Source organism: Coccinella septempunctata, chromosome 6 (genome assembly GCF_907165205.1).
Source record: "Coccinella septempunctata chromosome 6, icCocSept1.1, whole genome shotgun sequence".
NCBI classification, from domain to species: Eukaryota; Metazoa; Arthropoda; class Insecta; order Coleoptera; family Coccinellidae; genus Coccinella; species Coccinella septempunctata.
The window spans coordinates 28,307,937-28,324,018 of record NC_058194.1 but is presented as its reverse complement, the minus strand read 5'-3'; the positions used below and the strand labels follow the sequence as shown (position 1 = coordinate 28,324,018).

The following is a 16,082-nucleotide window of genomic DNA, read 5'->3' as shown; positions in this document are numbered from 1 at the left end:
GCGATTCTTTTATTGAACATGTCCCTGCGCGTTAAGTCTGAGGGATTCTATGGGTGGCCTCGAATAAAGAACTATTATTATTATTATTATTATTGTGTTGCCCTGATGAGGCCCAATAAGAACGAAACCATGGTCAGCATCTATTCTTTTTCGATTATATTAAAATGGTAATTGGTTGGAACTTATATCAATTAATTTTGATTATCGTCTTGGGATAAAACTTGTCTTGGCATGATGAGAATTCGATTTTTAGTTGCGTAAAACCGTTGGATATGCATCTTAGGAAAACTTTAGTTTATTTTCTGTTTATTCCTCTACAGTTGAAAGAATAATAACTGCTTGGCGTCAAATTTTCAGCTTGACTTATCATTTCGAATGAAAATGCATTTATTCTTTAATTGTCCTCAATACATAATTCAGGAGACTCCAAGCAGTGATTTTACCATTTCTTCAGATCGTTCTGTTTATAGCGTTAGCCATGCTGTATCATCGGACTCCAAACAAGCCTTACATTTTTGATGACCTTTACCGGCGCATACGATTGCCTCGAAATGGTTCCACAAAATCCATAGGGGATAAAGTAGATATTCCTATTATGAGGCTGGCTATGAAGTCGGGTGGAGGGATAACTCCACAATAATTTTCGCTAGTATTAAATATGATTTATGGTAATACTCCACCCTTACACAGACCATTACTCCGAGTCCTTTACGATCTGGAAATTGGGTATAATAGCGGCAACGCATCACCAGAGATCGTGGTGTTTGGTTGATGTTAAGGAAGCAACTGTGGTGGTGTATTGGAATGGGAGCTTTGATGATGATCCCCAACAGGAGATTTGAATTCAAATAGGTTTATGCCATTCATATGCTTCCAGACGGATAAGAAACCGAGCAGGCGAACTAATAAAACTTCTCACAGACGGTCCAGTTCACTGTTAGCTCAGTAAGCTGTTAACTGTAGGTGAAAAGCTTCATTCATTGGGTTGAACCAATATGGTGAAAGGAACAGAGGCAAATCCTAGTCCCCTGCGTAAAAATTCACGTGTATAAAGTGCAAAGATCTACCACTTCTGCACAAGATCTGTTTCTAACTATTTCTACTAGTAGAGAGCCTTGAGTACCTACTCGGATCATGCAACTGCGGCTTTCAAACGCTTCTGCTCAAAGATTATAGATAAGTACTCTGTAATCTTTGGCTTCTGCTGTTTTGGTTCCAAATGAAACAGTTCGTCGAAGATTTTGAGGTGTAATACTCACAAACTTGTAACTCTTATGAGCAAGAAAGCACACGAAAAGTTCAGTCAAATAATGCTACAGATTGATCTTGACCATTTATTTCATTATGAAAATGAACATTTCTACGAGGATAATTATCGAATGTTTCAAGCGAATCCCTAAAACACCCTTATTTCTAAAAATGTAAACATTTGGGTCCATTTCGATGTTATTGATCCATTTTCTGAACGAAGATACCTTGGTAAAAACTCCAGGATAATCATCATCTTCACAACCAATACCCCATGAAAATATCCCATACTGCCTCTCACCGCATATCAAGGGGCTGCCTGCGTCTGCAGGGCAAGATATATTTTTCAAAGTTCCGTATTCCGTACATATTTGATTTCTGGTGATGAAGCTGAGAACGAACGATTAGCAGTTTTATCGAAGATACAACAAATGCAAAATGCAGAATCTATGACAACATTCGATATTATTGTCAGGTGGATGTATCTTCCACACTCTGCCCTTTGCCCTGCTCACATAAGACTCTTAACATACAATGGCACCAACTTACAAACTATCACAATTGTTGCCTCATATGGTGGCTTGAGGAAAGGCAAGTAGAGGAGAGGAGAAAACTTCAAAAAGTAAACACTTTGATATTACCTACTCCTTTGCTTCAATACGATCACAACATTCCTCATAAGTTATGGTTGGTAGGTCAATCTGCTGCAGTTCAGGCACTTTGAACAACTTCTTGGTCTTCTCATCTTCAGCCCTCAACTTGTCAAAGCTGAGGAAGTCTTTCCTGTACACAGTCCAAGATATCACGTAACAAGAACTGAAGAACTTATAGGGTTTACTGATTGAAGATGCTAAGAGAACCACGTTAACATAATCGTTGAGTTCGAAGGGTTCGTACAAATTTATCATGCCGATGTCGTTTAGTAACATCTTCTTGACGAACCGGTTGTGAAGGAACAGATTCTTGGCTCTCCTCAACTGCATTTTGCCGAGGCCGAGTTGGGATTGTCCAGCTACTACAGCGATTTTGGTGGTGTCTACTAGTTGCACATCGGAGCCTGGTTGTGTTAAGCAACGCGAAGTCGTCATGATCCAGGAGCTGCTGATGATGGTACCGCAACAGGAATGGATCATCTCCTTCTGGATGGAAACAATATAAGGGTGGTTCTTGATATCCACGACAGTTGTGCGGTTTCTTAATTCATCCAGTATCATCCCTCTGGTTTTGATTGTCTTTGACGTTGTTTGTTCTGCAACGGTCCCTTCGATAGTTGTTGTTTTTTTAGTCGTTGAGTTATTGACTCCTGTTTCTTCATTTCCATCGATTCTTGGGGCTGAACTTTTTTCTGGAATAAGAAGTGTAAGACATTTCAAAATACGATTTAAAGTTGTGCGGTACTTTCATCTTTTGAAGTTTTCGAGTTATTGATCCAGGCACTACTTCCATCTTCATTGAATTCATTGTATTCATCATTTCCATCTTCCACAGGAGACCTACTTGCTGAAAGCAAAACGTTTAGTTAGTTACAATAAATCCAGAAATTTTCTGTCACCTGATAATGGTGTACGAGTATAGATATCTAAGTATCATTTATTACTTTTTTGTGCAATTTCGCCAAAAGCTCCTTTTGAACTAGCGGTTGAAGTTTCCGTTTCTGTCATATTCCATTCATGAAAGTTATTTCGATACATCGCCAGAGCTGGTTTAGTCCCTGAAACCAAAAATAAATGGAAATGATTTGAAGACTTACTTTCTTGTGTTTTGTACCATTTATACTATTTTCTTGAATTATTGTTTCTGTTGTGTGGGAGGTATGCTTGCTAGTTTCATTGAATTGCGTATAAGTCTTCTTATCCTCGTTTGAATCGTATCCATCGTTTGAACTACTTTGGAGGTAGACTGTTGTTATTGGTCTCGTAGTTGAGTCACTGTATTCCATTCCATTTAATTCAACTTTTGATTTATTTTTTTCACCATTTTTGTCTGAACCAGAAATCGAAATATCATCCTTTTGATTCGATCTGAAGTTTTGCTTATTCTCGTTTAGTCTTATTTCTTCGGTAGTAGAGTGAGAAGGGTATCTGGTTGCTGAAATCAAAGATTTGAAATGAATTTGAACAAATGATTTTACTGCTTGGACGTACTCTTGTGTTCGTTCAGTAGGGTTTCATTTGATGTATCAGATTCTTCTTTCTTTGTTCCTGAAACCAGATTTAATAATTGTCTTGTTGTACTTTCCTGCTCGCTTTCGTATGCTGTTGTTATTTGCGTTGTTGATGTGCTTTCAAGCTCAATATCATGAAATGCAGTAGTAATGTTTGTGTTTTCGATAGTTTCGCTATTATTCTCTGAAATCGTTAACTTTTGAAGATAATTATGTTGATTTACTGTCCTACTTTTTTCTTCGTTAAGGTATACAGTCGTTTTTTGGGTTGTCATCGAAAGATCAAATTCAGTTTGAATCGATGTAATAGAATTTGTACTTGAATTTCCTGAAACTTAAGATATGAAAGATGTTTAAACGAAAAAAGTTGTTGTTTAACTTGCTTTCTACTAGGGTTGTAGTTGCAGTACTGTATTCGGTTGCAGTTGATTCATTTAAGTTGCTTACGTTCTCATCATGTTCTGAAAGCAAAGGCCAGAATTTTTGTTCGTTTTCAAATATTGTCTTGTATTGACTGAACGAGAGTACATTTCCTAAAACCAAAACGAAGAAAGAAAACCGATAAAATGAATTGGCCGAAATCATATCCGCTTCATACGTCACCTAATTTTCATGTCAATTGGACTAGAATATAGAAAAATTTGATTCAGAGGCATTTTGAAAAATGACGCTTTTTTCTTAGAAAAATTGTTCAACGAGCGTTGATCGAAATTCATCGTTCATAATGTGTTGGATTTCAGTGGAGATTCAATTTTATGGAGTGAGTTTTTCTCTTCTCTAGGAAAAACTATACCAAGACGAGTATTTCCTTCTTACCTTAATAGATCTCTTTTGGGTACTAAAAATGCACTTTGAAACGGGTATGGTCCCCAAACTTTTTCCCAATAATCTATTAATGACCCTTTCGATGAGGCTATCCCGACTCTTTCCCATGAAACGGAAGGGATACGAAGGAAATAACTTGGTTAACTTTCCCAACAAGGACTAATTAGGAACTCCGTTCTCACAAGTTTGTTTTAGACGAGAAGGTTAGAGTTTACAACTTTATGGAGAGGATCCTCCCGTGCTTGAACCGTCTCACTCCAAAAACTATCGAACTTCCAGAAAAAATTATATGCCTTTCAACGACGAAGAGTTCATAGCAACTTTTGGACAGTGACTTTGCAAACTCTGCTACATAATTGAGTAAATGTTTCTTGATTAAGGTGAAATGAACACTCATCCGAAAAACAGATATCAAAAATGTAGTTTTTATTACCGTTAATTATTTCACTGAGCACTGAGTTCGTATCTTACAAGGATGGAATTTATGTTGTTTAAGGATTCCCATGATTGTTGTGCATGAAACACCAGAGACATCGGACAATTTCCTAGTGCTAAAGGTAGGATCAATTGCTACATGACCTTAGACAGCCACGTCCCTCGCTTCGTTCTCGTTTCTCTACTACTACTGAAGACCTTTGAAAGATAGATAGTCAGATAGTACTCGATTCTGTATAAACGACTAGAGTGAATTGTTCAATTCACGATTTTCGAAATCATCTTCTTGCCACCTAGAAATTTTTGTTTATCTGACGTTACTTCGATCTACTTTTTTAAGGTGAAAGAAAGTTCAAAACTGTAGTTACAAACGGTGCTAATTATTGGGAAATGACTAATTATTTATCAGAATGAAGGGAACAGTCTCATTTACTGTAGAATGTTGATGTTGTTATCTCATTCTTCGTTGCCATTTTAACAACATCAGTGTAATAAATGAAAAATCACACTTCCAGCAATCGGCGACCTAGGAAAATACGGTAGGTTCATTCTTCCTTTCGCTATGAGTCAGCCCTTGGGGTGGAGGGAGCCACCCCTGCACCACTTTATCGCACGAGGGTGACTAAGGATTGGCTACATATCCGACTTGCAACTGCATACCAAGCTTTAGGGGAACACCGCGAAACTGTCCATAACAGTGTTGATTTTGTGTTGTGGAGGTGAAGTCCTGTGTTCGTTAGTTTGTAGGACAACCTGTCCGCTTTTTCGTGCACGTGCAGTGAAAGGTTTCCCTGTTTTTCCAAAACGGGAAATTTAGTGGTCGTTCGAGTGCAATAAAACGAAAGATAAGACTGATAAACAAGGCTGAAAACACGTGAAACTTGGAGCTGTGAGTTAGGGATAAGTTCGAGATCAACCAGGATCTGCTCAATTATTTGTTATTGTTTATTCGTTTTGTTTTATCCATTTCAAACTTTTTTTATTGCTCTACTGGAAAGGAGTAGTGGTGGAAACTATTAGTGGTGGTTATTGATAGGATTTTAATGCTTTCCTGTGTGTAACTGGGTGTGGAGGAGTTTAACTGGATAGTGAAGACGTGGAGTGACAACATACTCATTTTTACTAGATCAGATGAAGGTTTAATCATCGGGATTCAGCAGGGTATAGCTTGACGTAGGTCAGTGTTCTTGCAAGAGCAAAAGGACCCCTTCGCGCGTTGATAATACGAGCAGAAAAAGGAAGGACCGCGTCTTCTTCAATAACTATCGATCGGTGGTGAGTTTAATAGGGGGGCGAAAGAGTGCAGCGGCACAAAATGCTGATTCCCACTTCACCGACGATGCACCCTGCGAATATGACCCAGAGGAACGGGGGTTGTGGCAACAACGACGTGATCAAACTCTTCGTGGGGCAGATCCCTCGTCATCTGGAGGAGGAGAATCTGCGGCCGATGTTCGAGGAATTCGGGAAGATCTACGAGTTTACGGTCCTTAAGGATAAGTACACCGGGATGCATAAAGGTAAATGGTGTGAAATGGAAAACGTTGGAATGAATCGGTTTCTGAATGGTTATATCGCGTCCGATGTTTTTTTTTGGGTCGTTCTGGGGTTTCGTTTTATTTGGAATGTTTGGTTTGGAAGGAATGAGACGTGATCCTTGGTACGAAGTGGAGGAATATATTCAAGGATTGGCACAAGTTCCGACGAAAGAGGATAGAAATTCTTCATGTCCATAGGGGAATGTTTTTACACAAAAAAATTCGCTTTTCATTCTGACAGCCTTAGAACCCCAGCTTCAAGGATCGAGCCTACGATCGAGCTCATGTACCTCATTCTTTCGAGGGTTAAAAACGAACGGCCAATGGCATTTATGGGAGGGTTGCATAGAAGAATGTATTGGAGGTACTCAGAAAAATTTTTGTTTCATTTTGACAGCCCTAGAGCACCAACTTCAAGAATCAATGAATCCGATATTCTGTCTTTGATAGACCTCATGTTTCTTATTTTTTCGAAAGTTTAAAATAGCCGACCAGGAAAATTGATGAGAAGGGTATCAGATGTACTCTTTCATTTCATTATGAAAGCCCTACAGCATCCACTGCAAGGATCAATATAATCTATATTAAATTTCGTCTATGATGGAGCGCGTGATCCTCATTTTTTTTAAGACAGGCCAAAAATTTAATGAGAAGGGTGCTTAGAGGAATATATCATGTACTTAGAAAAATTTCATTTTATTTTGATAGCCCTATAGCCCCTACTTCAAGGATCAATATGATGGATCTCATGATCCTCATTTTTTTTTCGGAAGTTCAAAATAGAAGGCAAGCATATTGATGGAAAGGGTGCATAAAGGAAAGTATCAGATGTATTCAGAAAAATTTTTACTACCTATTCTGAGGAAAATAACGTAAATCATTGTCGTTAGTTCGATTTTAGATTTTTCCGGTTGTTTTTGTAACTATCACATTTTTCTTTTGTTTCTTTCCTCGTACCACTTTGAAATTGTCTGCTAAAAAATTATCCCATTTTTGTTTCAACTTCTTTATTTCACTCTATATATTCCGTATATCACCAATATAATTGTAATTTTCTTCATTTCAGTGAAATCTAATCTAATAGGTCTTTTATAGAGCTTTTCATTCGCTCGTCCTAATTCACCCTGTATGATCCAGACTTTTTTGGTCCGTGAGAGTTCTGTGCTACAAGTGAATTGATCTTTCATTTCATAAATTGATGATAACAATTAATTATTATGATTCTATTGTCATCCTTCTGTGATACAAACATACGATCCGTTAGTTCTATGTTTAGTGGCTTGACATATGCGATTTTTATAATTTTTGCCCAAAAATGTAGTGAATTAAATAAGAAATTATTGCATTCTGGTATGTTGTTCGATATAAAATTGACCTGTGAGTACATTTTCAAGCATTTTCCAAGTCTATACTGCCAAAACTCATGAATTCTTTACAAGGTACACGGAAAAATATTCTATTGTCGCACAATCAAGAACTACTTTTCATTGGGGACAATTCATTTTATATTTCACATCGAATTTTCTAATCTCAATAATTTGTAGTTATAGGGTTTAGGTTGAAAAAAATGACTCAACAGGTTGAAAATCCAGTTTTGAACGTTGAAATTTCGATGAAAAAGTTCAGATAAAACATAATTGTAGTTCTCTTCATTTCAGTGAAATCTGATATAATAGGTCTTCTATAGAGCTTTTCATTCGCTCGTTCTAACTCATCCTGTTTGATCTCGCCTTTTTGGTCCGTGAAAAGTTCTGTTCTAGAAGTGAATTGATCTTTCATTTCATAAATTGATGATAACAATTAATTATTATGAATCTATTCTCATCCTTCTGTGATACGAACATACGATGCGTTAGTTCTATGTTAAGTGGCTTGACATATGCGATTTTTTTTCTTTTTGAGTCGAAAAAGTAGTGAATTCGGTAAAAATTGATTGCATTCTGGTGTGTTGTGCAATGTAAAATTGATATGTGAGTACATTTTCCAGCCTTTTTTAAGTGTATACTGTTAAAACTCATTAATTCTCTACACGGAAAGATATTCTATTGTCTCACAATCAAGAACTACTTTTCATTGGGGACAATTCATTTTATATTTCACATCGAATTTTCTAATCTCAATAATTTGTAGTTATAGGGTTTAGGTTGAAAAAAATGACTCAACAGGTTGAAAATCCAGTTTTAAAGGTTGAAATTTCGATGAAAAAGTTCAGATAAAACATAATTGTAGTTCTCTTCATTTCAGTGAAATCTGATATAATAGGTCTTCTATAGAGCTTTTCATTTGCTCGTTCTAACTCATCCTGTTTGATCTCGCCTTTTTGGTCCGTGAAGAGTTCTGTTCTAGAAGTGAATTGATGTTTCATTTCATAAATTGATGATAACAATTAATTATTATGAATCTATTCTGTGATACGAACATACGATGCGTTAGTTCTATGTTGTGGCTTGACATATGCGATTTTTATTCTTTTTGAGTCGAAAAAGTAGTGAATTCGGTAGAAAATGATTGCATTCTGGTGTGTTGTGCGATGTAAAATTGATATGTGAGTACATTTTCCAGCCTTTTCCAAGTGTATACTGTTAAAACTCATGAATTCTCTACACGGAAAGATATTCTATTGTCTCACAATCAAAAACTGATTTTCATTAGGGAAAATTCATACATTTTATATTTCTCATAAAGGGTTGAAAATCCAGTTTTAAATGTTGAAATGTCGGCGAAAAAGTTTAGATGAAACATAATTTTACTTCTCTTCATTTCGGTGAAATCTAAAATAATAGGTCTTCTATAGAGCTTTTTCATTCGCTCTTCCTAACTCACCCTGTATGTGAAGAGTTCCGTGCTTCAAGTTAACTGATATTTCATTTCAATTCATGAAATGATAACAATGAATTATTTTGAATCTATTCTCTTCCTTCTGTGATACAAACATGCGATGCGTGAGTTCTATGCTTAGAGGCTTGACATATGCGATTTTTATAATTTTTCACCCGAAAAAATCGTGAATTCGAAAAGAAATGATTGCATTCTGGTGTGTTGTGCGACATGAAATTGACCTGTGAGTACATTTTCAAGTATTTTCTAAGTGTATACTGCCAAAACTCATGAATTCTCTAATACGGAAAGATATTCTATTGTCTCACAATCAAAAACTACTTTTCAGTAGGGACAATTCATACATTTTATGTTTCTCATCGAATTTCCTAATCTCAATAATCTGTAGTTATCTGGTTTAGGTTGAAAAAAAATTAAGAATCAATCAGAATAATGCCAAATGACTCAACAGGTTGAAAATCCAGTTTTAAATGTTGAAATTTGGACGAAGAAGTTTAGATAAAACATAATTTTGATTCTCTTCATTTCAGTGTAATCTGATATAATAGGTCTCTTATAGAGCTTTTCATTCGCTCGTCTTAAATCATCCTGTATGATCTTGACTTTTTTGGTCCATGAAAAGTTCCGTGCTACTTGTGAATTGATCTTTCATTTCATAAATTGACGATAACAATTAATTATTATGATTCTATTCTCATCCTTCTGTGATACAGACATGCGATGCGTTAGTTCTATGTTTAGTGGCTTGACATATGCGATTTTTATTCTTTTTGAGTCGAAAAATAGTGAATTCGGTACAAAATGATTGCATTCTGGTGTGTTGTGCGATGTAAAATTGATCTGTGAGTACATTTTCCAGCCTTTTCTAAGTGTATACTGTTAAAACTCATGAATTCTCTACACGGAAAGATATTCTATTGTGTCACAATCAAAAACTGATTTTCATTAGGGAAAATTCATACATTTTCTCATCGAATTTTCTAATCTCAATAATTTGTAGTTAACGGGTTCAGGTTGAAGAAAAAAGAAATTTTAATCAGAATAATGTCAAATGACTCAACAGGTTGAAAATTCATTAGTAGAGTTAAGTTTTCGATGAAACAGTTTAAATGAAACGTGAATTCTCCATTCTACGTTTAAAGAATCTATAAATTCTTCGTAAGTAAAATGTTGGCCGAAGGTACACCGACTTTCTTGCTCAAGTCTACAGGTTTTTGTGTCAAAAGTAGACTCTAGATTTGTCGTCATTATAATATAATGTTCAGAGAAGAATCGATTGAAAATTGACGTTTGAATTTAACCACATCTGGACAAATTCAGCAATTTGATGAATTCTCGATTGCCGTTCAGAAATAACTCTTCCATAACGGTTTGGTTTGTCCCTCATCGACCTCCATCAGATTACAGGATGTCATTTCCATTCAACGTTCGATTTTTCCGAGATGCATGTTTTACATGTTTCGTGACACGAATAACGTCCATCCAATATAACTTTCGGAGTTTCCATCCGATATTAAATACCACCCTTCCCCTGGATGCACCCTTCCATCGACCACCACCCCCTCTGCCTCGACAAACACGAAGGGATGCTTATTCCTGCACACCTGACTACCTCAACTCCATAAATCACCCTTTTGTGCTAAGAATTTAACGTTATTGTTACTGGCCCCGCTCCTTCCATTTACTTGTGCAACTTTTACGACGTTTCCGATAACTTGTCTATTTCATGGTCACATGCAGCGTGGTCTAGTTTTCCACCTTCGTGCATGCATACGAGTTGATAAAATTGGATGTAAAGTTTACTATGTTGTCGGTGCCGTCGACGTGGGCCGATGGAGGTATCAAACTTTATCATTATTGGATTTCGGGAAGTGAAAATGAAATTGCGTTTTCGAGGAAAAGTAGAGGGATGGGAAGAAGTATTTTTTCGGAGAGATTATTGATCAGTACGAATTTGGTTGAGAAACACCCACGTGAAGGTAGAAGAAACACGTTGAATTTTTTTTCCGGACATCATTTTAGGCTGATTCATTTCCCTAGTGGAAATTTGTTTGATTTTCAATTGTTGAAGGTATCGTCGGTTCTACACAGATATAAAGAGTCACAGTAAGAAACACAAAAACGAGTAGTTTTTGTGTTATTGTCTGTTCTCACAAAAAATTAATACATATTTTGTTTTCCCCTAATAATTCGCCTTTGATGGTTGAATAAAACAATGTTTAGAGCTGAGTGAGGATGTAATGAATCTCAAAATTTCAACGACCTAGGTGCAGCCGTTCCATCTTGACGAATTTTTAACTGACCACGTCTTTTTGGGAATTTTTCGAAGGTCAACTTTCGACGTATCTCCCAAAAAAATTACGAGATTTTCGAAATCGAGTTTTTGTACTAGGGTGGAAGCCTAGGCAACGCTGATTATAGAACCAGAAATCCCAATTCGATCAGACGAATATAACAGGAGATGTCGCAGATTGAAATTTGCAATTTTTGAAAAATGCCATTTCCATGATGAAAATCTAAACGAAGGAAGATGGGCTTTCGAAAATACTCGCAATGGATCCGGCGTGTTCGAAAACCTATATTTTCATACCAAAATTTCCAATATCTGGCCCTGTTTAGGAGAAAATAATTTTTTTTGTTTTTCCACTTTTCATTTTCGAGTTGACTTCGAAGAGCTCTCTGGAGTGCAATTCTCTATTGAATCATCAACTGTTTGGTTTTCTAGAATCTTCAAAACAAATTCTATGCACTCCATATCCTAGGATAGTAATGGAACATCCTTATTTTCAGACAGAGTAGCAAATAGGTCATTTTAGGGGGGTCTAACCCCTTGCTCATTTTTTATCCAAAAAATCGAGATTTTCGAAATCGAGTTTTCGTGCTAGGGTGGAAGCTTAGGCAACGCTGATTATATAACCGGAAATCCCAATTCGATCAGACGAATATAACAGGAGATATCGCAGAATGAAATTTGCAAATTTTTGAAAAATGCCATTTCCAAGATGAAAATCTAAACGAAGGAAGATAGGCTTTCGAAAGTACTCGCAATAGATTCCGCGTGTTCGAAAACCTATATCTTCATACAAAAATTTCAAATATCTGACCCTGTTTAGGAGAAAATAATTTTTTTTGTTTTTCCACTTTTCATTTTCGAGTTGACTTCGAAGAGCTCTCTGGAGTGCAATTCTCTATTGAATCATCAGCTATTTGGTTTTCTAGAATCTTCAAAACAAATTCTATGCATTCCATATCCTAGGATAGTAATGGAACATCCTAATTTTCAGACAGATTAGCAAATAGGTCATTTTAGGGGGGTCTAACCCCTTGCTCATTTTTCACCCAAAAAATCGAGATTTTCGAAATCGAGTTTTCGTGCTAGGGTGGAAGCTTAGGCAACGCTGATTATATAACCGGAAATCCCAATTCGATCAGACGAATATAACAGGAGATATCGCAGATTGAAATTTGCAAATTTTTGAAAAATGCCATTTTCATGATGAAAATCTAAACGAAGGAAGATAGGCTCTCGCAAAAACTCACAATAGATTCAGAGTAATCGAAAACCTAAATTTTCATACCAAAATTTCAAATATCTGGCCCTGTTTAGGAGAAAATAATTTTTTTTGTTTTTCCACTTTTCATTTTCGAGTTGACTTCGAAGAGCTCTCTGGAGTGCAATTCTCCATTGAATAATCAACTGTTTGGTTTTCTAGAATTTTCAAAACAAATTCTATGCACTTCATATCCTAGGATAGTAATGGAACCCCCTTATTTTCAGACAGAGTAGCAAATAGGTCATTTTAGGGGGGTCTAACCCCTTGCTCATTTTTGACCCAAAAAATCGAGATTTTCGAAATCGAGTTTTTATGCTAGGGTGGAAGCCTAGGCAACACTGATTATATAACCGGAAATCCCAATTCGATCAGACGAATATAACAGGAGATATCGCAGATTGAAATTTGCAAATTTTTGAAAAATGCCATTTTCATGATGAAAATATGAACGAAAGAAGATAAGGTCTCGAAAATACTCGCAATAGATTCAGCGTGTTCGAAAACCTATATTTTCATACCAAAATTTCGAATATCGGGCCCTGTTTAGGAGAAAATAATTTTTTTTGTTTTTCCACTTTTCATTTTCGAGTTGACTTCGAAGAGCTCTCTGGAGTACAATTCTCTATTGAATCATCAACTGTTTGGTTTTCTAGAATCTTCAAAATAAGTTCTATGTACTCCATATCCTAGGATAGTAATGGAACATCCTAATTTTCAGACAGAGTAGCAAATAGGTCATTTTAGGGGGGTCTAACCCCTTGCTCATTTTTGACCCAAAAAATCGAGATTTTCGAAATCGAGTTTTTATGCTAGGGTGGAAGCCTAGGCAACACTGATTATATAACCGGAAATCCCAATTCGATCAGACGAATATAACAGGAGATATCGCAGATTGAAATTTGCAAATTTTTGAAAAATGCCATTTTCATGATGAAAATCTGAACGAAGGAAGATAAGGTCTCGAAAATACTCGCAATAGATTCAGCGTGTTCGAAAACCTATATTTTCATACCACATATTAAAATATCTGGCCCCGTTTAGGAGAAAATTATGTTTTTTGTTTTTCCACTTTTCATTTTCGAGTTGACTTCGAAGAGCTCTCTGGAGTGTAATTCTCTATTGAATCATTAATTGTTTGGTTTTCTAGAATCTTCAAAACAAATTCTATGCACTCCATATCCTAGGACAGTAATGGAACATCCTAATTTTCAGACAGAGTAGCAAATATGTCATTTTAGGGGGGTCTAACCCCTTGCTCATTTTTCACCCAAAAAATCGAGATTTTCGAAATCGAGTTTTCGTGCTAGGGTGGAAGCTTAGGCAACGCTGATTATATGACCGGAAATCCCAATTCGATCAGACGAATATAACAGGAGATATCGCAGATTGAAATTTGCAAATTTTTGAAAAATGCCATTTTCATGATGAAAATCTAAACGAAGGAAGATAGGCTTTCGAAAATACTCGCAATAGATTCAGCGTGTTCAAAAACCTATATTTCCATACCAAAATTACAAATATCTGGCCCTGTTTAGGAGAAAATAATTTTTTTTTGTTTTTCCACTTTTCATTTTCGAGTTGACTTCGAAGAGCTCTCTGGAGTGCAATTCTCTTTTGAATCATCAACTGTTTGGTTTTCTAGAATCTTCAAAATAAGTTCTATGTACTCCATATCCTAGGATAGTAATGGAACATCCTAATTTTCAGACAGAGTAGCAAATAGGTCATTTTAGGGGGGTCTAACCCCTTGCTCATTTTTGACCCAAGAAATCGAGATTTTCGAAATCGAGTTTTTATGCTAGGGTGGAAGCCTAGGCAACACTGATTATATAACCGGAAATCCCAATTCGATCAGACGAATATAACAGGAGATATCGCAGATTGAAATTTGCAAATTTTTGAAAAATGCCATTTTCATGATGAAAATCTGAACGAAGGAAGATAAGGTCTCGAAAATACTCGCAATAGATTCAGCGTAATCGAAAACCTAAATTTTCATACCAAAATTTCAAATATCTGGCCCTGTTTAGGAGAAAATAATTTTTTTTGTTTTTCCACTTTTCATTTTCGAGTTGACTTCGAAGAGCTCTCTGGAGTGCAATTCTCCATTGAATAATCAACTGTTTGGTTTTCTAGAATCTTCAAAACAAATTCTATGCACTTCATATCCTAGGATAGTAATGGAACCCCCTTATTTTCAGACAGAGTAGCAAATAGGTCATTTTAGGGGGGTCTAACCCCTTGCTCATTTTTGACCCAAAAAATCGAGATTTTCGAAATCGAGTTTTTATGCTACGGTAGAAGCCTAGGCAACGCTGATTATATAACCGGAAATCCCAATTCGATCAGACGAATATAACAGGAGATATCGCAGATTGAAATTTGCAAATTATTGAAAAATGCCATTTCCAAGATGAAAATCTAAACGAAGGTAGATACGCTTTCGAAAATAATCGCAATAGATTCAGCGTGTTCAAAAACCTATATTTCCATACCAAAATTACAAATATCTGGCCCTGTTTAGGAGAAAATAATTTTTTTTGTTTTTCCACTTTTCATTTTCGAGTTGACTTCGAAGAGCTCTCTGGAGTGCAATTCTCTTTTGAATCATCAACTGTTTGGTTTTCTAGAATCTTCAAAATAAGTTCTATGTACTCCATATCCTAGGATAGTAATGGAACATCCTAATTTTCAGACAGAGTAGCAAATAGGTCATTTTAGGGGGGTCTAACCCCTTGCTCATTTTTGACCCAAAAAATCGAGATTTTCGAAATCGAGTTTTTATGCTAGGGTGGAAGCCTAGGCAACACTGATTATATAACCGGAAATCCCAATTCGATCAGACGAATATAACAGGAGATATCGCAGATTGAAATTTGCAAATTTTTGAAAAATGCCATTTTCATGATGAAAATCTGAACGAAGGAAGATAAGGTCTCGAAAATACTCGCAATAGATTCAGCGTGTTCGAAAACCTATATTTTCATACCAAAATCTCGAATATCGGGCCCTGTTTAGGAGAAAATAATTTTTTTTGTTTTTCCACTTTTCATTTTCGAGTTGACTTCGAAGAGCTCTCTGGAGTGCAATTCTCTATTGAATCATCAACTATTTGGTTTTCTAGAATCTTCAAAACAAATTCTATGCATTCCATATCCTAGGATAGTAATGGAACATCCTAATTTTCAGACAGATTAGCAAATAGGTCATTTTAGGGGGGTCTAACCCCTTGCTCATTTTTCACCCAAAAAATCGAGATTTTCGAAATCGAGTTTTCATGCTAGGGTGGAAGCTTAGGCAACGCTGATTATATAACCGGAAATCCCAATTCGATCAGACGAATATAACAGGAGATATCGCAGATTGAAATTTGCAAATTTTTGAAAAATGCCATTTTCATGATGAAAATCTAAACGAAGGAAGATAGGCTCTCGCAAAAACTCACAATAGATTCAGCGTAATCGAAAACCTAAATTTTCA

General features: G+C 36.2%; 3 protein-coding genes across 8 annotated transcripts in view; 1 reads left to right on the top strand and 2 right to left on the bottom strand.

Moving 5' to 3' along the window:
• Positions 1-1,331: 1,331 nt before the first annotated feature.
• LOC123314985 (trypsin-like) lies at positions 1,332-2,587 on the bottom strand. The gene is made up of 2 exons (XM_044900492.1): positions 1,894-2,587; positions 1,332-1,638 (listed from the first exon to the last, which is right to left on the bottom strand). Exons 1-2 carry the CDS (start codon positions 2,460-2,462, stop codon positions 1,335-1,337), a joined length of 873 nt encoding a protein of 290 aa, XP_044756427.1. The 5' UTR covers positions 2,463-2,587; the 3' UTR covers positions 1,332-1,334.
• LOC123314983 lies at positions 2,487-4,003 on the bottom strand. 3 transcript variants are annotated; one of them, XM_044900489.1, is made up of 6 exons: positions 3,796-4,003; positions 3,645-3,740; positions 3,393-3,449; positions 3,016-3,336; positions 2,846-2,959; positions 2,487-2,748 (listed from the first exon to the last, which is right to left on the bottom strand). In XM_044900489.1, the coding sequence occupies exons 1-6, from the start codon at positions 3,995-3,997 to the stop codon at positions 2,630-2,632; spliced, it is 909 nt and encodes a 302-aa protein (XP_044756424.1). In that variant the 5' UTR covers positions 3,998-4,003; the 3' UTR covers positions 2,487-2,629. The 3 variants fall into 3 exon arrangements, with proteins under 3 accessions (XP_044756424.1, XP_044756422.1, XP_044756425.1); XM_044900487.1 differs by having other exon boundaries at positions 3,393-3,740; XM_044900490.1 differs by having other exon boundaries at positions 3,393-3,746; positions 3,860-3,982.
• Positions 4,004-7,547: 3,544 nt separating this feature from the next.
• The window catches only part of LOC123314911 (CUGBP Elav-like family member 4), a 550,340-nt gene continuing 541,805 nt past the window's right edge, over positions 7,548-16,082 (top strand). For all 4 annotated transcript variants that reach the window (XM_044900366.1, XM_044900365.1, XM_044900364.1 and 1 more), the window contains exon 1: positions 7,548-7,587. In XM_044900366.1, the coding sequence (XP_044756301.1) occupies positions 7,563-7,587 (25 nt within the window). In that variant the 5' untranslated portion in view covers positions 7,548-7,562. The remainder of the gene's footprint in view (positions 7,588-16,082) is intronic.

Excerpts from the sequence above, each read along its gene's own strand:
- LOC123314985 (XM_044900492.1), bottom strand. The coding sequence starts at position 2,462 with ATGATACTGGATGAATTAAGAAACCGCACAACTGTCGTGGATATCAAG. Across the intron at positions 1,639-1,893 it reads GATCGTATTGAAGCAAAGGA|CTTCATCACCAGAAATCAAA; the intron begins GTAGGTAATATC and ends GTTCGTTCTCAG.
- LOC123314983 (XM_044900487.1), bottom strand. The coding sequence starts at position 3,997 with ATGATTTCGGCCAATTCATTTTATCGGTTTTCTTTCTTCGTTTTGGTT. Across the intron at positions 3,741-3,795 it reads AACTACAACCCTAGTAGAAA|GAAATTCAAGTACAAATTCT; the intron begins GCAAGTTAAACA and ends CTTAAGTTTCAG. Across the intron at positions 3,337-3,392 it reads CCTACTGAACGAACACAAGA|CAACCAGATACCCTTCTCAC; the intron begins GTACGTCCAAGC and ends CTTTGATTTCAG.